At 34.7% G+C, this 24,348-nt stretch overlaps 1 protein-coding gene across 3 annotated transcripts in view; it reads right to left on the minus strand.

The window, feature by feature from the left end:
- NBDY (negative regulator of P-body association) overlaps window positions 1-23,862 on the minus strand; it is a 60,935-nt gene extending 37,073 nt beyond the window's left edge. The window contains exons 1-3 of one of the 3 annotated variants that reach the window (XR_016508616.1): window positions 23,518-23,862; window positions 21,624-21,759; window positions 20,412-20,470 (exon numbers count right to left, since the gene is read on the minus strand). Coding sequence is in view for 1 of the 3 variants with exons in the window: in XM_090265026.1 (XP_090121152.1) it covers window positions 23,544-23,750 (207 nt within the window). In the remaining 2 variants the exon portion in view is untranslated. Of the gene's footprint in view, window positions 1-20,411; window positions 20,471-21,623; window positions 21,760-23,517 lie in introns of those variants that run through there. The other 2 variants (XR_016508615.1, XM_090265026.1) reach the window with 2 other exon arrangements.
- Between the last annotated feature and the right edge of the window lie 486 nt (window positions 23,863-24,348).

The raw sequence follows: 24,348 nt of genomic DNA on the forward strand, positions 1-24,348 counted from the left end.
CAAAGGAAATAAAGGAAAGAATAAAAAAATAGGACTATATCAAACTAAAAAGTTTCTGCTCAGTGAAAGAAAACATCAGCAAGATGAAAATAGAACCAACCTATGGGAAAACATATTTGCCAGTGATACCTTGGACAAGGGTTTGATCTCCAAAATATATAAAGAACTTACACAACTCAACACCCAGAGGACAGTCGATCCAATAGAAAAATGGGCAAAGGACCTGAACAGACATTTCTCCAAGGTGGACATACAGAGGACCTATAGGCATATGAAAGGATGCCCAACATCACTAGCCATCAGAGAGATGCAAATTAAACTACAATGAGATACCACCTCACACCTGTCAGGATTGCCATCATTAACTTATCAACAAACAACAAGTACTGGTGAGGATGTGAAAAGCGAACCCTAGTCCACTGTTGGTGGGAATGCAGATTAGTGCAGCCACTGTGGAAAACAGTATGGAATTTCCTAAAAAAACTAAAAATAGAACTGCCTTTTGATCCAGCAGTTCCACTGCTAGGATTATACCTGAAGAATCCTGAAAGACCAATTGAAGAACCTATGCACCCCTATATTCATAGCGGCACTATTTACAATAGCCAAGTGCTGGAAACAGCCTAAGTGCTCATCAATGGATGAGTGGATTAAAAATTAGGATTCATCTACACAATGGAATACTATGCAGCAGAAAGCAAGAAGGAACTCTTTTGCGATAACATAGATGGAACTAGAGAATATTATGGTTAGTCAAATAAGCCAGGTAGCAAAAAACAAATACCATATGATCTCACGTAATACAGGAACCTAATGAACAAAACAAACTAATGAGCAAAATAGAACCAGAAGCAAGTAAACAAGGAACAGACAGACAGTGAACTGAGGGGAAGAAGGAGGGAGGAAAGGGAGGAAAGAATGGGCAGGGTATAGTCAAATAACTAGCATAAATAACTTATGGACATGGGCCACAGGGTAGGGATTGACTGTGGGAGAGGGAGGCAGTGGGCGGGGCAGGGAGAACAATGGGGAAAAAATTGGACAACTGTAACACAAAAACAATAAAAATAAGAAAGAAAAAAAAGAAGGAAGGAAGGAAGGAGGAAGGGAGAGAGAGAGAAAGAAAGTTGAATAAGCTGTTTTATCTCACAGAACACCAATTTCACTTGAAAGAGTGATGACATGATTATTCAATCTGGATATTTTGCTGACCTTTATTCAAAACTGAATGAAGGGAGCCTACTGGAAGGAAAAACAACTGACAGAATTTTTAACCAATGATAATCTGTGAGCTTTCAAGCAAAAATTTTCAAAAATGTGAATCTACCTCTGTGAGCTTGATAGCTTCCCAATCTTGAGACTTTTTTTTGAGATTGAGAGTGATATTAATGAATGTGAGCTTTGATACTGCATAATGATATGTGTCAACAATAAAAAGGTCTGTGTATCTCAGATTACCAATATTATTCAAATAAATGTATTATGCTACATAAATAAAAAACACAACAAAACTACTAGATCTACTAAATGAATTTGGAAAAGTAGTGGGATACAAAATTAATATTTAGATATCAGCCATATTTTCAGACATCATTAATAAACTATAAGGATGTAAACTAAGAAAACAATCCATTTACTATTACAACAACAAGTAAAAATGAGGTAACTAGGAATAAATTTAATGAAGGATGTAAAAGACTTGTACTTGGAATATTATAGGACATTGAAGCAAGAAATTGAGGAAGATATAAATAAGTAGAATCACATACCATGTTCCTGGATTCGAAGAGTTAACATCGTTAAAATGTCTATACTACCCAAAGTAATCAATAGTTTCAATGCAGTTCCTATTAAAATACCAATAGCATATATCAGAGATATAGAACAAATATTTCAATAATTTACATGGAACCCAAAAAAGATCTCGAATAGCCTCCGCCATCTTGAGAAAGAACAAAGTTGGAGGTATCACAATACCGACGTCAAATTATACTACAAGGCCATTGCAATCAAAACAGCCTGGCACTGGCATAAGAACAGGTATATAGATCAATGGAATAGAAGAGCAAGGAGCCAGAAGTCAACCCGTGGCTATATAGTCAATTAATATTTGACAAAGGAGGCAAGAGCATACAAGGAAGTAAAGACAGTCTCTTCAATAAATGGTGTTGGGAAAATTAGGTACATACAAAAAACCCAACTTACACCTTATACAAGAATAAACTCAAAATAGATAAAATACTTAAATGTAAGTGACAGAACTATGAAAATCCTAGAAAAAAAACATAGGCAATAAAATCTAATACATTTCATGTACCAATATTTTTTCATTATGACTCCTAGGGCATGGGAATCAAAGGAAAAAATAAACAAATGGGACTATCTCAAACTAAAAAGCTTCTGCACAGCTGAAAAAAAACACCAACAAAATGAAAAAAGAACCCACTGTATGGGTGAACATATTCAGCATGATACATTTGATAAGGGGTTAATTTCAAAATTATAAAAAGAACATCTACAACTGAACACCAGGAAGATGAACAATCCAATTAATAAATGGATAAAGGCCCTGAACAGACACTTCTCCAAAGAGTACATAAAGATGGTCAATAGACATATGAAAAAATGTTGAATGTCACTAATCATCAGAGATGCAAATTAAAACCACAATGAGATATCACCTCACATCTGCCAGAATGGCTACCATCAATAAAATCAATAAGCAAGTGCTAGTGAAGATGTAGAGAAACGGGAACCCTAATGCAGTGTTGATAGGAACGCAGACCAGTGCAGCCACTATAGAAAGCAGTATGGAGTTTCCTCAAAAAATTAAAATGGAACTGCGTTTTGGCCCATAGATCCCACTTCTGCAAATATATCCTAAGAATCTCAAAACATTGATTTGAAAAATATACTCACTTATGTTCCTAGCAGCATTATTTATAATAGCCAAGATCTGGAAACAGCCTAAGTGCATATAAGTAGATGAGTGGATATGAAAGCAGTGGTACAGCCCTGTCAGGGTGGCTCAGCTGCTTGGAGTGTCATTTTGTACACCAAGAGGTTGCAGATTCAATTTCCAGTCAGTGCACATACCTAGGTTGTGGGTTCGATCCCCTGTCATGGTGCATACAGGAAGCAACCGATTGATATTTCTCTTTCACATCAATGTTTCTCTCTCTCTCGCTCTACTTTCTAAAATGAATAGAACATATCCTTGGGTGAGAATTAAAAAAATAAAGGCAGTGGTACATTTACACAATGGAATACTACATGGCCATAAAAAAGAAGGGAATCTTACCTTTTGTGATAGCATGGGTAGACCTGGATATTATGCTATAAGAAATAAGCCGGTCAGAGAAAGACAAATACAATATGATTGCACTTATATCTGGAATCTAATGAACAAAATAAACTGTGGAACAAAATAAAAACAGAGGCATGGATGTAAGTAATAGACTGAGAGTTGTCAGAGGGAAGGGGAGTGGAGGAGTGGAGGAGAAAGGTGAAGGGATTAGCCAAATAACCTCTATGCATAACTCATTGACACAGACAATAGTGTGGTGATGGCCAGAGGGAAGGGTGGGTAGAGGTAGGCAAAGGGAGGAAAATGAGGACATCTATAATACTGTCAACAATAAAAATAAAGTAAAAAATTTTTAAATAGTAATGAAACATTTGCTTTAAATAACACATTAGACCAGATTAACATTTACAAGATATGCCATCCAAAACCAGGAGAACACACATTTTTCTGAAGAACATATGGAATATTCTCTAAAATAGATCACATTTTAGGACAGAAAACAATAATTAATAAATTGAAGAATATTGAAATCATATCAACAATCTTTTTAGACAATAATGGTATGAAAGTACAAAGCAATAGGAATACTGGAAAACCCACCAATATGTAGAGCCTAATAACATGCTACTAAAAATTCAATGGGTCAAAGCGTAAATCAAAAGAGAAATTTTTTAAAACCTTGAGACAAATGAAAATTGAAATAAAATATTAAATTTTATGGTATGAAGTAAAAGCAGGTTTTTAATGGTTTTATTTATTGATGAGAGAGAAAGAGAGAGAGACACTGATTTGCTGTTCTACTTATTTATGTATTCATTGGCTGATTCTTGTATGTGTCCTGACCAAATCTGCAACCTTGGTATATGGGAATGACGCTGTAACCAACTGAGCCACCTGGCCAGGGCCAACGAAAGCAGTTTTTAACAGGGAGGAACACAGCAATAAACACTACTTTGAAGAAACAAGAAAGATCTTAAATTAACAAGCTAACTTTACACCTCAAGGAACTAGAAGAAAGAACAAACTAAGTCTTAGAATGAAGAAAATAAGAAAGACTGGAGTGAAATAAATCAAATAGACACTAAAAAGAAAATAGGAAATAATAAATTTAACTAAGAGCTGATTTTTAAAATGAAAAATAGAATATACAAGGCTTTAGCAAGGCTCACAGAGAGGGCTCAAATAATAATATCAGAATTTAAAGAGGACCCTTACAACAGATACACAGAAATACAAAGAAACATAAGAGGCTACTAAGAACAATTATACACCAAAAATTTAAAAAAACATGGCAGAAATTGAGTTCTTTAAACATACAAACTTCCAAGAATGGGTGAGAAAAAAAATACAAAATTTGAAAATTTAATTACTATGAAAGAGATTGAATCAGTAACAATAAGTTTCCCCAAAACAGTCCAAGATAAGATGGCTTCATTGCTCAATTCTACCAAACATTAAAGATGAATTAATACAAATCCTTCTTAAAATAGAAGGGGAAGGAACATTTCCAAACTCACTTCACAAGGCCAACATTATCCTGACGCCAAAACCAGAAAAGGAAACCACAAGAAAGAAAAATTACCTGCCAAATATCCCTGATGAAATATATACAAAAATCCTCAACAAAATATTAGCAAATTGAATTCAACAACACATGAAACCGATCATAAGGTAGGATCAAGAGAGACATATTTCAGGGGTGCAAGGATGGTTCAACATACACAAAGAAACCAATATGACATGCCACAAACAAAATAAAGGATAAAATCATATAATCATCTCAATAGATGCAAGAAACTGATTAAGCAAAGCTAATCATCCATTTATGAAAAAAATGTTTCCAACAAAGTGGATATAATAGGAATGTACTACAATGTAATAAATGCTATATATGACAAGCCCACAGCTAACATTATACTCAGTTGTGAAAACAAGTGCTGGCAAGTATGTGGAGAAAAGGGCATCCTAGTGCACTGTTGGTGGGAATGCAGACTGGTGCAGCCACCATGGAACACTATGGAATTTCCTCAAAAAATTAAAAATGGAACTTTCTTATTACCCAGTGATTCCACTGCTGGCAATATACCTGAGGAAACCTGAAACACCATTCAAAAGAACTTATGCCCCTCTATGTTCATAGCAGTGCTGTTTACAATAGCTAAGTGCTGGAAACAGCCCAAGTGCCCATCAAGTGGATGAGTGGATCAAACTGTGGTACATTTACACAATGGAATACTATGCAGTGGAAAGAAAAAAAGAAGTTCTACCTTTTACAATAGTATGGATGGAACTGGAGACTATTATGCTAAGTGAAATAAGCCAGTCGGCGAAAGACAAATACCATATGACCTCACTTATAATTGGAATCTAAGAACAAAATAAACTAACCCTTTGAGTGACAACATCGCTGTGAGCGACTCTAACAAATTTTCCCAAAAGTGCCAGCGTTGCTCTCAGTGACTCTTTTTTTGATGGCTATAAATGTAAATAACAATGGAATAATTCATATTTTATGTTTTGTTCTCTTTTTTTGTACCTCAGGTTATATATTGATATAACTCTTTCTCATGTTGATCCAAATTTCAAATTACGCATGACACTCAAAGGGCTAATGAGCAAAATAGAACCAGAGGCATGGAAACATGGAACAAACTGATAGCTATAAGAAGAAAGGAAGGAGAGGAGGAATGGTGGAAGGAAGTGGAAGGGACTAGTCAAATAACATGTACACATGTATGAATGGTGCATGGACATTGACAATGGGGAGGGGACTGATTGTGGGTGAGAGGGGTGGGCTGGGTGAAGGGGGACAAAAGAGAAAAAATTAATTGGGGCAACTGTAAAAGAATAAATAAGAAAAGAATAAATGAAACATCTCTATATGATAAACAAAGAAAATCTAAGCTTTTCCTCTAAGATCAGGAACAATACAAAGGATTCCCACTCTTTACCACTTCTATTTAACATAGTACTGTAAGACCTGTCCAGACAAATTAGGCAAGAAAAAGGAAAAAAGATAGTCAAGTTAGAAAGTAAGAAGTAAAACTATCTATCTCTATTTGCAGATGGCATGATATTATATGTAAGAAGTCTTAAACAGCTCAAAATATGCAAATCAATCAATGTGATACATATTAACAAAACAAAAAATAAAAATCATATGCTCATGTCAATAGATGCAGAAAAAGCATATGAAAATTTCAACATCCATTTATGATGAAAACCTCAACAAAGTGGTTATGGAAGAAACATACCTTAACATAGTAATGGCCATATATGACAAACCCACAACTTACATAAAACTCAGTGATGAAAGGTTAAAACTTTTCTTCTAAGATCAAGAACAAGACAAAAATATCCACTCTTGCCATTTGTATTCATGATAGCATTAGAAGTCCTAGCCACAGCAATTAATTTTTAAAAAGTAATAAATGGCATCTAAATAGGAAATAAATAAACAAAACTGTCACTGTTTGCAGATGACCTGATACTTTATATAGAAAGCCTTGGAGATTTCACAAAAAACAAGTAGAACGAATAAATGAACTCAGTAAAGTTACAAGATACAAAATTAACATAGAGAAATTGACTTCCTCTCTATACAATAATAATGAGCTATCAGAAAAAGAAATTTTAAAGATCCCCATTTACAACTGCATCAAATACACAGGGATAAATTAATCTAGCAAGTAAAAAATCTCTAAAACTACAAGCCATTGAAGAAAGAAATTAAAGATGACAGAAATAAATTGAAAAATATATCATACTCATGGGTTAGAAGAATTATTATTGTTAAATGTCCATATTGCCCAAAAGATTCCAGAGATTTAATGTAATCTCCATCAAAATACCAATGGTATTTTTCACAGAACTAGAACAAAGAATCCTAAAATTTGTATTGAACTACGAAAACCCCTGAATACCAAAAAAATCCTGAGAGAAAAAAAGAACAAAGCTGGGGACATCACAATCCCTGATATCAAACTATACTACAAAGCTACAATAATTAAAATAGTATATTATTGGCATGAAAGAAACACATAGTACAATGGAATAGAATTGAGAACCCAGAAATAAACCCACAAATACATGGTCATTTAATCTATGACAAAGGAGGCAAGAATGTACACTGGGGCAAAAACAGTCTCTTCAATAAATATAGTTGGAAAAACTGGACTGATACATGCAAAACAGAAAAGTGGAATATTATCTTATACCATATATGAAAACAAGTTCAAAATAACAACTTGAATGCAAGATCTGAAACCATAAAAATCCTGGAAAAAAACAGACAGTATGCTATTTGACATTGGTCATAGTAATATTTTTTTGGATCAGTGTGCTTAGACAAGGGTAATAATAGCAAAAATAAACAAATGTGACTACATCAAAATAAAAACCTTTGGCACAGTAAAAACAAAACCCAACAAAATGAAAAAGTAACCAACTTTTTATAAGAAATCATATTTCTTATAAGAAGTTAATATCCAAAATATATAAAGAACTCACACAACAATATAAAAAAAAAAAGTCAGAAGATTTCAACAAACATTTTTCTTGAGAAGACATACAAATGGCCAACAGGAACATGAAAAGATGCTCAACATCACTAATCATCAGAAAAATGAAAATCAAAACAACAATGAAATATCACTTCAAATCTGTCAGAATGGCTAATATCAAAAAGAAAAGAAGTAACCAATGTTGGCATGATATAGAAAAAAGGGACCCCCTGTACACTGTTGGTGAGACTATAAAATGGTGCAGCCACTATGGAAAACAGTATGGGGAGTCCACAAAAATGAAATGTAAAATTCCTATATAATCTACCAATTCCATTTCTGGGTATTTATAGAGAGAAAACAAAAACACTAATTCAAAGAGATATATGCACCCTTATGTTCACTGCAACACTATTTACAATTGCAAGGATATGGAGGCAACCTAACTGTCCATCAATAGACTGATGGATAAGGAAGATATATATATTAAATGAAATATTACTTAGGCATATAAAGAATGAAATCTTGCCATTTGTGTATCATGGATGTACCCAGATGGTATTATACAAAGTGAAGTAAGTGAGGCAGAGAGAGATAAATACCATATGATTTAATTTATTAAGTGCAATCTAAAAATCAAAACAAATAAATAAATAAAAAGCCAGAAATGTCCTCACAGATAAGAGAGAAACAAACTGGTGGCTACCAGAGAGGAGAGAGGTTGGGGAGTGAGTGAAATAGGTGAAGAAACTAAGAGGTACAAACTGCCAGTTATAAAATACATAAGCCATGGAAATGTAACATATAGCATAAAGAATATAGTCAATAATACTGTAACTTTGTATGGTTAGAAGTGATAACTAGACTTATCATGGGGATCATTACAGAATATAAAGAAATATCAGTCACTATGATGTACACCTGAAACAAATAGGATATTGTATGTCAATTATGTGTTAATAACAAATTAAAATAAAAAATCCTAAAAACACCCCAAACTTTTAGAACAAATGATTAAATTTAATAAAGTTGCAGAAAAAAAAATAGTATACAAAAATCTGCTGTGTTTCTATACACTAATAATGACATATCAGGAAGAGAAAATAATAGAATTATACTATTTACGAGCATTAAAAATAATTAAACATCTAGTAATAAAATTAATTGAGGTGAAAGACTTATACACTAAAAACTAAAAGACATTATTGAAAGAAATTGAAGGAAAAAAGATAATCCATGCTCATAGATGGAAAGAATAAATATTGTGAAAATATCCTTACTACAAAGCAACCTACAGATTCCATGCAATCCTTAGCAAAAATTCAGTGGCATTTTTCACAGAAAGAGAAAAAAATCCTAAAATTTGTATGAAACAACAAAACACCTCCAATAGTCAAAGCAATCTACAGAAAGTGGAACAAAGCTGGAGGAGGCATCTCACTTCCTGATTTCAAACTATCATGAAGCAATAGTAATAAAAAAAAAGTATGGCATTGACATTAGAACAGACACATAGGCCCTGGCCAGTGTGGCTCAGTTGGTTGGAGTGTTGTCCTGTAAACTGAAAGGTTGTGGGTTCGATTCCCAGTCAGGGAACATGCCTGAATTGTAGGTTTGGTTGTCGGTAGGGATGCACACAGGAGGCAACCAATCGATGTCTCTGTCCCTGTCTCTGTCTCTCCCTCCTTTCCCTCTCTCTAAAATTGATAAGCGTGTCCTTGGATGAGGCTAAAAGTATATATGCACACACACACACACACACACACACACACACACATCAATGGAATGGAATACGGAATTCAGAAATAAAACCATGCATCATATATGTTCAATTAATTTACAACAAAGAAACCAAGAATATACAATGAGGAAAGGATAAATGGTGTGGAGAAAACTGGACAGCCATATGCTAAAGAATGAACCTGGACTGTCTTACACCATACACACATTAAAAAAAAACTCAAAATAGATTAAAGTATTAAATATAAGGCTTGAAACCATAAAACACATAGAAGAAAATATAGACAATAAGCATCTTGACATTGGTCTCAGGAGTGCCCTTTTGGATTTGATGCCAAAGGCAAAAATAATGGAATAGAACTGCATCAAACTAAAAAGCTTTTGCCCAACAAAGGAGACCATCAACAAAATGAAAAGGCACCCTACCAAACAGAAAAAGGTATTAGCAAACCATACATCCAATAAGGGGTTACTGTCCAAAATATGTAAAGAAATACATTTCAACAACAACAACAACGAATTAAAAATGGGCAGATGGCCCTGGTGCAATGGATTGAACACTGGTCTATGAACCAAAATGCTGCTTGTTTGATTCCCAGTCAGGGCAAATGACAGGGTTGTGGGCCAGGGCCCCAGTTGGGGACATGCGAGAGGTAACTGATTGACGTTTCTCTCGCACATGGTGCTTCTGTCTCTTTCTCCCTCCTATCCCTTCTCTCTAAAACAAAATGGGAAGACGATCTGAATAGAAATTTTTCTAAAAAAGATGTACAGGTAGCCAACAAGCACATGAAAAGATGCTCAATATCACGAATTATTTAGAAAATGTAAATCCAAACCAGGGTGAGATATCACGTCACCTGTTAGAATGGCTATCATCAAAAACACAAGAAGCAAGTGTTGGAAAGAATGCAGAGAAACATGAACTTGTATTGTGTTGGGGGAATGTACAGCCACTATGAAAAACTATAGGAAGATTGATCCAAAAAAAAAAAAAAAAAAGGGCAAAAACTATCACATGATCCAGCTATCCCACTTCCAGGTATTTATCCAAAGAATATGAAAACATACATGCACCCCTATGTTCATTGCAGCATTATTTACAATAGACAAGACATGGAAACAAGCAAATAAAAATGTGGCACAATACAGTTCAGCCATTATAAAGGGTGATATCCTGCCATTTGTGAAAGCATGGATGGTCCTTGAGAATATCATGTTAAGTGACATAAGTCAGAGAGAGAAAAATAAATACCATATAATGGCACTCATATGTAGAATATAAAACAAAAACAAACTCATAGAGATAGACAACAGATCATTCTTTAGCAGATGTGAAATGGAGGGAAGGTGAACAAGATAAAAAGGGTCAATTTTATGGTGAAAATTGGAAACTATACTTTTGGTGGTTAGCACTATGTAGTAAATACACATATTGAATTATAATGTTGCACACGTGAAACTTATATAATGTTATAAGCTAATATTACCCATATTTAAAAAAAATTACTTCTCACCTTTATTAGAGGGTATGGGGTACATATTGTCCACTGGTAGAAAAATTTCTGCCTCTATTATCCCTGTGGACCCTTATATTCTTTATGGTTGAAGGTAATAGTCACAAAACTAGCTTTCATTCACCTTTTTGCAGGTCAAGTGTGCTGGTGTCATGGCTGACTTTGGAAGCTTGGAGGAGTTGATACATACTGATTTGAGAGTTCTGCCAAAACTAAAATTGCAAGGTTTATCTTAATATATTGTTATATGCACATAGTTCTTTTATTTTACTTATGTCACTTGACCTTCAAAACACCTTATAAGTCAAATGTTACCGATATTTAATATCCTCATTTACAGAGACTAAAACTGGACTCAGAAGTTCAATAGCTTGCTTCAGGTATATAATCAGAAAATGAAGAAATTATATTTGAACCCAGATTATAGCTACAATAAGTAGTTAGGGGATACAGAAAACAAAAAAGATCTAAAATATGACATCAGAAACAAAGTATGGCCCTGACTAGCGTGGCTCAGTTGGTTGAGTGTCATTCCACAAAGCAAAAGGTTGTCAATTCAATTTCTGGTCAGGGAACATGTCTAGGTTGTGTGGGCCCGGTCCCGGATGTTTCTCTCACACATCAACGTTTCTCTTCTTCTTTTTCTCCCTTCCTTCCTTTTTCTCTAAAAATAACTAAATAAAATCTTTTTTTAAAAGTATGGAGTGGGAGTAAAAATGCAGTTCTATTAAAATGTGCCCAGACTTAAATATCTATAAATGTAGATTGATACATACGAACCTCATGGTAACCACCAATCAAAAACTACAATACACATCAAAAATAGATATGAAAACTAAAAAAAAAAAAAACAAAAAAAAAACTCTAAATAAAACCAACAAACCACAAAAGAAGAGATCAAGAGAAGAAAGGAACAGAGAACAACAAAAACAACCAAAAAACAATTAACAAAATGGCAATAAGCACATACCTATAATTACTTTAAATGTAAATGAACTAAATACTCCAATTAATAGACATAAGGTGGCAGAATGTATAAAATACAAGACCCACCTCTATGCTGCCTGTAAGAGACTCAGTTTAGGTCAAAAACACAAATCAATTGAAAGTGAAGGGATGGAAAAAGATACTTCATGCAAATAGAAACAGCAGAAAAAAAAGCTGGGGAGCAATATTTATATCAGATGAAATACTCTCTAAACAAGTAATGTAAAAAAAAAAACCCACAAAGAATGACTTTCCATAATGATAAAGGAATCAATTCAAGAAGAGGATATAACAATCATAAGTATTTATGGGCCCAACATAGGAGCACCCAAGTATATAAAACTAATATTAATAGACATAAAGGCATAAAATAAAAGAGTAATACAGTAGTAGTTGAGGACTTTGATACCCTACTTACTATGATAGATCATTCAGACAGAAAATTAATAAGGAAATAATGGTCTTAAATGCCACATTAGACCAGATTATTTACTTAACAGATATTCATAAAAAGTTTCATCCCCAAGCTGCAGATTACACATTTTTCTCCAGTACACATGGAACATTTTCCAGGATAGACCACATATTAGGCCACCAAAAAAGTCACAATAAATTGAAGGAGCTTGGAATTTTATTGGGCATCTTTTCTGACCACAATGGCATAAAACTAGAAATTAACTACAAGAGAAAGACTGAAAAAAATTGTGGATGCCCTGGCCAGTGTGGCTCAATTAGTTGGAGCATTGTCCCGTAAACCAAAAGGTCATGGGTTCAATTCCCTGTCAGGGCACATATGTAGATTGCAAGTTCGGTCACCTGTAGGGGCGCTACGGGAGACAACCAATTGATGTTTCTCTCATATCGATGTTTCTGTCTGTCTCTCTCTCTCTCTCTCTCCCTCCCTCCCTACCTCCCCGAAGTCAATAAATATATCCGCAGGTGAGGATTTGTTTAAAAAGACAAAAAGCACAAATATGTGGAGATTATACAGCATGGTGCCAAACAAACAATGTATCATGGGAAGTCAAAACTACCTTGAGTCACATGAAAATGAAAACATAGCCTTACAAAATTCATGGGATACAGCAAAAGCAGTTATAAGAGGAAAGTTCATAGCTATACCGCCTACCTCAACAAATTCTAAATGAACAATGTGACTTGACACCTAAGGAAACTAGAAAAAGAAAAAAACAAACAAACAAAACAAAACACAAAATACGTAGAAGGAAGGAGATAATAAAAATTCAGAAAGGAAATAAACAAAGTAGACTAAAAAGCAATGGAAAAGATTAATGAATCTAAAAGCTAGATATTTGAAAAGATAAATAACATTGACAAACCTCTACCAACACTCATCACGAAAAGAGAGCCCAATAAATAAAATCAGAAATGAAAGAGGCAGCAAGATTACAACTGACACCACAAAAATAAAGGATGATTAAAGAACATTATGAATTATATGCCAACAAATTAGACAATCTAAAAGAAATAAATTGATCTCTAGAAACATAAAACCTGCTCATACTAAGCACGGAAGAAACAGAGAATCTATAAAGACCAATTACTAGCAATGGAATTGAAGGAGTAATCAAAACCTCCCAACACATAAAAGTTCAGGACCAGATGGTTTCACAGGTGAATTCTACCAAACATTTAAGGAAGAATTAATACCTATGCTCCTCAAACTACTCCAAAAACTTGAGGTGGAAGGAATGCTTCCAAACTTATTGTAAGAGGCTAGGGTTTTTCTATAACAAAACCAGAAAAAGACAATACAAAAAAAAAAAAAAAAAGAAAGAAAGAAAGAAAGAAAAAGAAGAATTACCAGCCAATATTCCCGATAAATATAGATGCCAAAATTCTCAACAAAATACTGGCCAATGAAATTCAACATTAAGAGAATTATATACTATAATCAAGTGGGATTTATTCCAGGGATGCACGAGTGGATCAGTGTCCACAAAACAATGTGATTGACCACATGAACAAAAAAGATAAAAATATCATCTCAATATGTGCATAAAAGCATTTCACAAAATTCACATCTATCTGTGATAAAAACTCTCATAGAAGTTGGTATAGAAGAAACTCACCTCGGGACTTCCAGCAAAAGAAGGAAGTGTAGGTAGACATGCTTTGCCTCCTTGCACAACCATAAGGATTACACCTACCTCAAAACAAAGAGAATCAGAACTACCAGAAAATCAAACTGCACGTAAGTCTCACAAACAAAGATATAAAGAAGTAATACTTATCCAGACAGGTAGGAGGGATGGAGATGGGGAGACAGGTGGAGAGGACACAGTGTGGTGGTGGCAGCAAGGCAGTGGCTGCAGCCGGCCAGCAGAACAAGAAGCCACACATTATAAACACGGGGAGAGACACCTGGAGAGTGATCCCAGACCCAGGCCAGACTAGACAACTCACAGTTCCAGTACCAGGAAAATAAAGCGTCATTGTTTCTGGCTGTGAAACCAGTGGGGGTTGGGGTAGTGGAAGAAATTGCTAGTTTCTCAGGAGAGTCTGTTTAGAGGGCCCCCATGGTCCCAGAAGGAACGCAAACTCACCCACTCTGGGAACCATCACCAGGGCAACAGTTAGAGGGGTGCAAGTTGCATACAGGAAACGGGTAAAGTGACTGCAAAAGGGGCAAGTTCCAAGCAAGCATTTTCCATCTCTGACCCCTCTCACACATAAAGCACCACAAGGTGGTGAAACTGGTCGCCCATCACTGACGAATACCTGAGGCACTGCTCCTTACAACACAACAGGCGTGACAGCTCTACCTAAGACACAGGCAAACACAGGAGGCTGTCAAGTTGAGGAGACAGTTAAGTATGACTCAAAAGAGGGGGCAGATCAAGGCTCTAGAGGGAGAACTAATCCAGGAGGAGATAGCCAACCTAACAGACACAAAGTTCAAAACACTGGTGATAATGATGCTCACAGAAATGATTTATTATGGCAAACACATAAGGAAAGAAGTGAAGGTTACACTAAGTGAAATGAAGAAAAATCCACATGAAACCAATAGTGAAGGGAAAGAAGCTGGGGTTCAAATCAATGATTTGGAATATAGGGAAGAAATGAACAGTCAACCAGTACAGAATGAAGAAACAAGAACTGAAAAAAATGAGGAGAGGCTTAGGAACCTCTAGGACAACTTTAAACATACTAACATCCAGATCATAGGGGTGCCAAAAGGAGAAGAAGAGGAGCAAGAAATTGAAAACTTATTTGATACAGACATACAAGTCTAGGAAGCACAGAGGCCCAAACAAGCTAGACTCAAAGAGGACCACACCAAAACACATCATAATTAAAATGCTAAAGGTTAAAGATAAAGAATCAATCTTAAAAGCAACAAGAGAAAAGAAGAGTTACCTACAAAAGCATTTCCATAAGACTGTTTGCTGATTTCTCAAAAGAATCTTTGTAGGCAAGAAAGGACTGGCAAGAAGTATTCCTAGTGCTGTAAAGGAAGGACCCACAACCAAGATTACTCTATCCAGCAAAGCTATCATTTAGAATATAAGGGCAGATAAGTGCTTCCCAGACAAGGTAAAGCTAAAGGATTTCATCATCACCAAGCCCTTATTAACTGAAATGTTAAAGGAACACATTTAAGAAAATTAAGATCAGAACTATGAACATTAAAATGACAACAAACTTAAAACTATCAACAAATGAATATAAAAAACAAAAAAATAAGTAAACAACTATAACAGGAATAGAATAATAGATACGGAGACCATATGGAGGGTTATCAGCAGGTAGGGGGACGTGGGAGAATAGAGGAAAAGGTGCAGGGATCAAGAAGCATAACTGGTAGGTACTACATAGACAGGGGGATTTTAAGGAAAGTAAAGTAAATGGAGAAGCAAAGAATTTCTATGCATGACCCATGGACATGAACTAAGCTGCGCGGGGTGGGGGTTATGAAGGGAAGGGAGATACCGGGCAGACAGGAGCAAAGGGGAAAAAATTGGGACAACTATTATAGCATAATCAATAAAATATACTTAAATATAAAATAAAATACAGGGAGTTTCAAAAAAGGAAAAAAGAAGGAACTTACATCAACATGATAAAAGTTTATATATAAGAAGCCCATAGCTAACATCATTCTCTATGGTGAAAAGCTCAAAGCTTTCCCTCCAGGACTAGGAATAAGACAAGGATGCCCACTCTCACCACAATTATTCAATACAGTACTGCAAATTCTAGCCACAGAAATCAGACAAGAAATAAAAAGCATCCAAACTGGAAAAGAAGAGGTAAAACTGTCACTATTTGCAGATGACATTATACTATATATAGAAAACCCTAATGGAACCACCAAAAATTAATAAATAAATTCAGTTATGTAGCAGGATACAAAAATAAATATACATATCCATCACATTTCTATACACTGATAACAAATGATCAGAGGAGAAATTAAGAAAATAATCCCATTTACAATAGTACCAACAAGAATAAAATCCCTAAGAATAAATTTAACCAATGAGATTATTTGAAAGCTATATGACATTGAAGAAAGAAAAGAAAAAGAGGACACAAATAAATGGAAGGATATACTGTTAAAAGGACCATACTTCCAAAACAATCTAGAGATTCAATGAGATCCTTTTTAAAATACATATGACATTCTTCTCATTACTAGAAAAAAATAATTCTAACATTTATATTGAACCACAAAAGACTACAAACAGCCAAAGCAATCTTGAAGAAGAAGAACATAGTTGGAGGTGCCACATTCCCTGGTTTTAAACTATACTACAAAGCTATAATAATCAAAACAATATGGTACTGGCACAAAAACAGATACATACATCAATGGAACAGAATAGATAATCTAAAAATAAACCCTTGGTTGTATGGTCAACAAACCTGAGACAAAGGAGGCAAGAGTATACAATAGAGAAACAACAGTATCTTCAACAAGTGGTGTTGGGAAACTGGACAGATACATGCAAAAAAAGAAGAGGAACTGGACACCTCTTATATCATATACCAATATAAACCCAAAATACATTAAAGATTTATATGAAAGAGCAGAAATCATAAAACTTCTAGAATAAAACACAGATAGTATAATATTTGACATCATCTTAGTAATATCTTTTTGGATATGTCCTCTCAAGCTAGGTAAACAAAGCAAAAAAAGGAAACAAGTGGAACTTTGTAAAACTGAAAAGCTACTGCATAGCAAAGGAAACCATCACAAAACAAAAAGACAACCTACTGAATAGGAGACTATATGCAAAATGATATCTCCAATACGGAGTTGATACCCAAAATATATTAGGAACTCATACAGCTCAATTACAAAAAAGGTAAACAACCCAATCAAAAAATGGGCAGAGGACATAAAGAGACACTGTCCAGAGAAGACAAACAGATGGCCAATAGACATGAAAAGATGTTCAACATCACTAATCATCAACAAAATACAAATCAAAACCACAATAAGATATTACCTCACGTGTGTCAGAATGGCTGTCATTAATAAATCAACAAATAACAAGTGCTGACAAGGATGAGGAGAGAAAGCAGAGCCGATATGCAGTTTTGATGGAATTGTAAATTGATGTAGCCTCTATGGAAAACAGTATGGAGATTCCTCAAAAATTTAAAAACAGAACTACCATACGACCCAGGAATTCCACTTCTGAGTATCAACCAGAAAAAAATGAAAACACCAATTTGAACAGATATATGCACCTCTATGTTCATTATAGCATTACTAACAATATCTGAGATATGGAAGCAACCTAGGCGTCCACTGATAGATGAATGGATAAAGAAGACGTCACACACACACACACACACACACACACACACACACACACACACACACACACGATGGAATTAGTCGTAAAGTGAATGAAATCTTGCCACTTGATACAACATGAATGGACCTAGAGAATGTTGTGCTGAGTAAAATCAGTCAAACAGAGAAAGACAAATACCTTATTTTTTCAATTACATGGAGAACCTAAAAAATAAAACAAACTAAACAAAAATAGACTCACAGATACAGAGAATAAACTAACGGTTGCTAGAGGGGTGGGTGGTTGGGGGATAGGTGAAAATATAAAGGGGAATAAGAGGTACAAAATTTTAGTGGTAAAATAAATAAGCCATTGGGATCTAGTGTACAACACAGGGAATATAGTCAGTAACATTGTAATAACTTAGTATGGTAACAGATGGTTACTAGACTTAGTGTGATCACATTGTAAGGTATATATATGTTGAATCATTATACTGTACACCTGAAATTAATACAATATTGCATAGCTACTATACTTTAACAAAAATTTACAGAAAAGAATGTCATGATACTGGAATTAAAAAGACTAATAGAACACAATCGAATGCCTAGAAATACACCATCACATATATGGTCACCTAATATTTGATAAGGAAGCTAAGAGTACTCAATGGAGAAAGATAGTCTGTTCAATAAATGATGCTGGGAAAACTGGATAGTCACATGAAAAAGAATGAAGTGGAAACCCAATCTTATACCAGTGGCAAAAATTTATTCAAAACGAGTTAAAGACTTAAGGTAAGACCTGAAACTGTAAAAATCTTAGGAAAAAAAAAAACAGTGAAAATGCTTCTTGACATTGGTCTTTACAATGAATTTATGGATATAACACCCAAAGAAAAAGCAATAATAATAAAAAAAAAAAAACAAGTGGAACTACATCAAACTAAAAAGCTTCTGCACAGCAAAAGAAAAGATAAACAACAAATTGTAAGGAAAACCTATATAATGACAGAAAATAATTGCAAACCACATATTAAGAAATTAATATCCAAAATATAAGTACATAAAAATTTTCTCAGCATCACTAATCGTCAGGGAAATGCAAATCAAAACTACAATGAGATATCCCACACATGTCAGAATGACTACTGTCAAAAAGACAAGAGATAACAAATGCTGACATGGATGTGGAGAAAAGGGAATCATTGTATACCACTGATGTGCACATAAATTGTTACACGTACTATGGAAAACAGTATGGAGGTTCCTCAAAGAATTACAAATAGGACTCCCATGTGATTCAGCAATTCTACTTCTGGGAATATGTATAGCTGAAGGAAATGAAATTACTATTGCCAAAAGATATATGCACTCCAATATTCATTGCATCATTATTTATAATAACTAAGGCATTAAAACAAACTAAATATCTACAGAGAGATAACTGGACAAAGAAAATGTGGTATATATACAATGGAATATTATTCAGCCATAAAAAGGTAACTCTGCCATTTTGACATAATGGATAAACTTTGAGGACCTTAAGCTAAGTGAAATAATCCAGACAGAGAAAGGCAAATTCTGTATAATCTCACTTATGCATGAAATCTAAAAAAGCCTAACTCCTAGAAAGAGTAGATTGGTGGTTTCCTTGGAGTGGGAGGGTGGGGGAAATGGAGGAAGTTGGTCAAAGGGTATAAACCTTTAACTATAACAATTTCTGAGGATCTAATGTACAGCATAATGTACATAATACCACAATATATTTATACATAGTTATATAACTATAGTCATAGTATCTAAAAGTTGTTAAGAGCATAGATCTTAAAAATTCTAACCACACACCAAAAATGGTAACAGTGTGAAATGACTGATGTGTTAACTAATGGTACTGTGCTAATCATTCTGAAATACATATGTATAATAAATAATCATATTAAACATACAAAATGTTATATTAAATATATTTCAATGAAGCTGGAAAAAAGAACACAGCTTACATTTTCTATTTAAAATATATGTTTTCCCAAACTCATCCCTTTTTCAATAAGTATGAGTGTATTATCTTGACAGCAAACATTTATGGAACAATGCCAAATTTTTATTTTATCACATGTACTGAGATTTATGTAAGAGAAAAACATTGTTCTGAGGATATATACATTGAAGTATTTATAGGTAAAAGAGCATGATGTCTGCAAGTTACTCTCAAATAGTTCAGAGAAAGGAAATGAGAGAAGGAAAAGAAGGAGGAGAGAGGAAGAGGGAGAGGTAGAGGAAAGGGAAACAGGTGGGGAAGGAGAAAAGGAAAAAAGGGAAGTGAGAGGGGGTGGAATGATAAAAATGATAAAGAATGATATAGAAATAGAAAATAATAAAGCAAACATAGCAATGTGTTAATGGTGAATCTGGGTAAAGTGTATATGGTAGTTTGTTGTAATATTCTTACAAATCTTCTTTAAGTGTAGAATTAGATCAAAATTTAAAAGTTTAAAAACAAGCATAAACACCAGCAATAATTCCACCATTGAAAAATATAATCACTCTTTTCCTATGTATTTAATGAAAGGAAAAGTTTTACATTTTTAAAATCTATTGGGATGAGGGCTCAGTGTATGATTTTGTTTTTTGTTACCTGAAAGATAAAAAAGCATTAAACACTTTAGAGCAGAAAGATGAAGTTCATCTGTAATTGAACTAATGATTTCACAATATGGTTTTTAAAAAGACACACGTGTTTGTGAATTAAAAACAAAACAAAACTCACGAGTCAAAAAGAAATCATAAGAGAAAATAAAATAATTGAATGGTAACAAATTACTACAAATAAAAACCTGTAAAATTCTTCTAAAGTTGTACATAGTAAAACACTTAGTCATAAATTACTTTAGAAAAAGAAAACTGAAAATTACTGAGCTAAAGGTCCAAATAAATCAATTGGAAGAAGAGCAAACAGAAAGAAAAGGAAAAAAGTAAAAGCAAAAATTAGTAACATAAAAAAGAAAATATTCAATGGAGACATAATGAAACCAAAAACAGGAAATGTATTAGAAATTGATTATTGTAATTTATCACATTGTCATACTGTCATGTGGAGAAAAAACCGGCATGATCATGGCAATGAATATTTACAAAGTACCTGGAGAAAAAACTCCATACTCATTTATAATAACAACTCTCAGCAAATTAAGAATAGAAGGGAACTTCTTTAAGCTGAAAAATAAAATCTACTAAAAATAATGAAACATTTATAAAATTCCCTTGTAAGTTCAGTAGATAACAAGGAAATTCTCTATCACTTCTGTTTTTTTTGTTCTACTGAAGCTCATAGCTACCACAGAAAACAAACCAAAATTTTCTATATATATTGGACAAGCTAAAAAATATTGGACAGGAAGGTACTGTCATTATTCCCAATATAATTAACAGAGAATCCATAAGTTATTAGAGTAAATAGAATTAAGAAAGGTTGCAGCATATAAAATCAGTATGTAAACATATCAATCATGTTCCCATTTACCAGAAATAGTCAGAAAATGTGATTTAAAATATACATTTCACAGTAACAACAGAAACTAGTAATTAGGAGTTAATCTAACAAAACAGCTTATAGATAGCATTATTATGTGTTATCATTTAGCATAGAAAATGGTTTCAATTTTATCATTTGGTGATAGTTTTTTTAAATTTTTGATTGCCTAGTCATTTGTAATGTCAAAATCAACTTAGTGTCATAATCAACTATTATTTTTCTTCCCCCCTTAATAAATTTTTGATAAAGACATTACCTTAAAAATCACAACTTTCCAGTGCAGGATAACAGGAAAAGTAGGGCAGTACTGTGAGTAATCTTCGTTGTCTTCACTGAATAAACTATTTTACTAATGCACCAAGAAATGGAGTCATACTGCAATCCCTCAAAGACTGAAAAATAATAAATAAGGTAAAATAATTTTTTCTGTTACTGTTTATCTCTTCCCCCTGGCCTCCTCAAGTCCTTATGCTCCACCATTCTCCCATTTCAATTATGATTCATGTAAAACAGTTATACACATATTTATTGTATTAGAAAGGGTTTATTGCATAGCAATAATAATAATAATAGCAAAATACTAAGCCTAGACTATGGAAGCCCTTTAGAATGGTATTTGGTACATAAAAATGTTCAGTAAATATCTACTATTATAATTTTCAATGATTTAAATCACTGGAGGAAATTATGTAGCTCTTGCATTTCTTGCCCTATACTACCTTCTTTGTTTTCTATCTGAGCACTGCTATTCTTCTGCTCTCCCACTCACCATCACTACCTGTTTGGACACAGAAGTAAAGTTGAGGGAATTCAGGCTGTAAGGAATGACCTGGTGATGCTTTCAAGTGAAATAGGGCTCATTCATTTTCTATGCAATACCACCAAGCCCTAAACTCAGAACCCCTGTAGTTGCCACTGTTGTCCTATCATTCATTTATTCAAATATCTGTTTCACTCCTACTATGTACCAGGCACTATGCCTTGGTCATCATCCCTTCTAGCTGCCAGCACAATGCCTAGTCCATTGCAGGGGCTTCGTAGAGAGGTTTATTGCATAAATGATGAAAGAAAAAGCCCTGTCTCCTTTGGATTACAAGGATTTGTGAAGTTTAGATCAGATTTGGATTGTTTTTTTGTTTTTTGTTTGCATTCTATAAGCTCATGTAAATAGATTTGTCTCTGATAGTAAAAAACTGGACTCCTAAAATACATCCATCACTTGCTTGAAAATCACCAACGGTTGCCATGCTTGCAGATTAAACTGCATACTCCATTGCATAACATTCAGGGCCCTGCAATATTCCGTTTCACCTCTTAGTTCTTCTCATAGATCTGAGTTATAGTCAACCTCTTCCCAGAACAAGTCTGTCTTGGGGCTTTTGTTCTAGAAACACTAGGCCTGAAACACATTCTCTCCCCCTCCACAAGGCAGATGTCACTCACCCTTTAAGGCTGACCCAAATTTCCCTTTTCCTTTCTGAAAGTTCATGATTACTACTACCAGGCAGAATGACTGGGTCCATCCTAGGTTGCTTCCTGAATACCTTGAACAAGCAAACATTAGGCACTTGGGTTTGACTTACCATATTGTAACTTTGTTTTTACTTTTTAATTTCTTCCACCATACACAGGGAAACAATCATACACTTCTATAGCTCACCTTATAAATACCTTCTGTTAGCACAATTCTAGGCATAGGAATTAGGCCTTGAATACATTGTTGTTATTGATCTTAAACAAAGCATTTTTAAACTGAAAAGTTTCAAATGTACACAGAAGTAGTGAGAATATTATAATGAATCCCCATAAATACATCACCTACCTTTAACAGTTATCAACTCAAGAACCTTTTGTTCATAACCCCCACCTCGACCCCACTAAATTACAATACTTTCAAGCATAGCAAAACATTTAAGTGTACGTCTTACTATAACCCCCAATTATCACAATATATTAAAAATAATTACTTAATGTCGTTAAATATCAAAAATTACACCCAAGCATATTTTGCGGAAGAGCTATTTAATGCTTGCATATTCTTTCTTCAATTTTAAAGTCGTGGAGAGATCAGGGAAAACGGGAAGGCGATCTATGAAATGCGTAATTAACTTTCAGAGAGCCAGAATGTCCCGGAGGAGAAAGAATCTGACCTGGTTTAGGGTGGGAGAAGTATAATCTACTTCTCCGGAGGAGGAGGGTGCGACTTCAGGCCAGGTGATGCAGGAGGAGGTGCGGAGGGGAGAGGGGTACTACCTCCGTTGGGGGTCCCTTCCGGATAATCCCACCGGGGAGCTAGGAGGCAGCGCTTTTTTGGAGGCTTGGTTTCCCGCGTGTTTCCAGGTGGGAGCGTGGATCTCCCGGAGGTACAAGGTTGGTCCCCCATAAGGATTATAGGACCTGGGCGTTAGCTTTCTCTGGTGGTTACTAGCGAGGCAAAGAGAGCTGAGATGGCGGCGGGTCCCCTCCAGCCACAGAGCTTCCTCCCGGTTTCTCTCTTACCGTATTTCCTGTATCCTGAGACGTATATCCCCTCTCCGCCTCCGCCGCAGCTCCCTACCCTACCCCATTTTCACGTTTCTATGAGGATGGGTCTTAAATGATGCGTTTATATAATATAACGTTTTCCCATCGCTTCTCCCCGTAGTGTAACTAAATCTATGGGCTGTTTTATAAAATTTGTGCAATTTTATGAATAGAAGAAATTCAGGTTTACTCCTGACTGATGAACTCTGCTGGAATTGTGGAGCCGCCCAGAGTGTGAGGGGCGGGGCGGGCGAACAAAGAAATTATTGAAGAGCTAAGTAAGTGCTTTAAGATCTCGTTGCAGATGCAAAACACAAAGCTACGGAACTACCTCCGACGGTTTAAAAAACAATATACAAGCGTGTTAGTTGACTAAAGTGCAGAATTGCACACTAGCATTGACCTTGGAGATATAATATGGGCAATAAGTTTACCGTATGTCATAGAATCTAAGATCA

This window comes from Furipterus horrens, unplaced genomic scaffold, assembly GCF_987537825.1.
Source record: "Furipterus horrens unplaced genomic scaffold, mFurHor1.1.pri manual_scaffold_17, whole genome shotgun sequence".
Classification (NCBI taxonomy): domain Eukaryota; kingdom Metazoa; phylum Chordata; class Mammalia; order Chiroptera; family Furipteridae; genus Furipterus; species Furipterus horrens.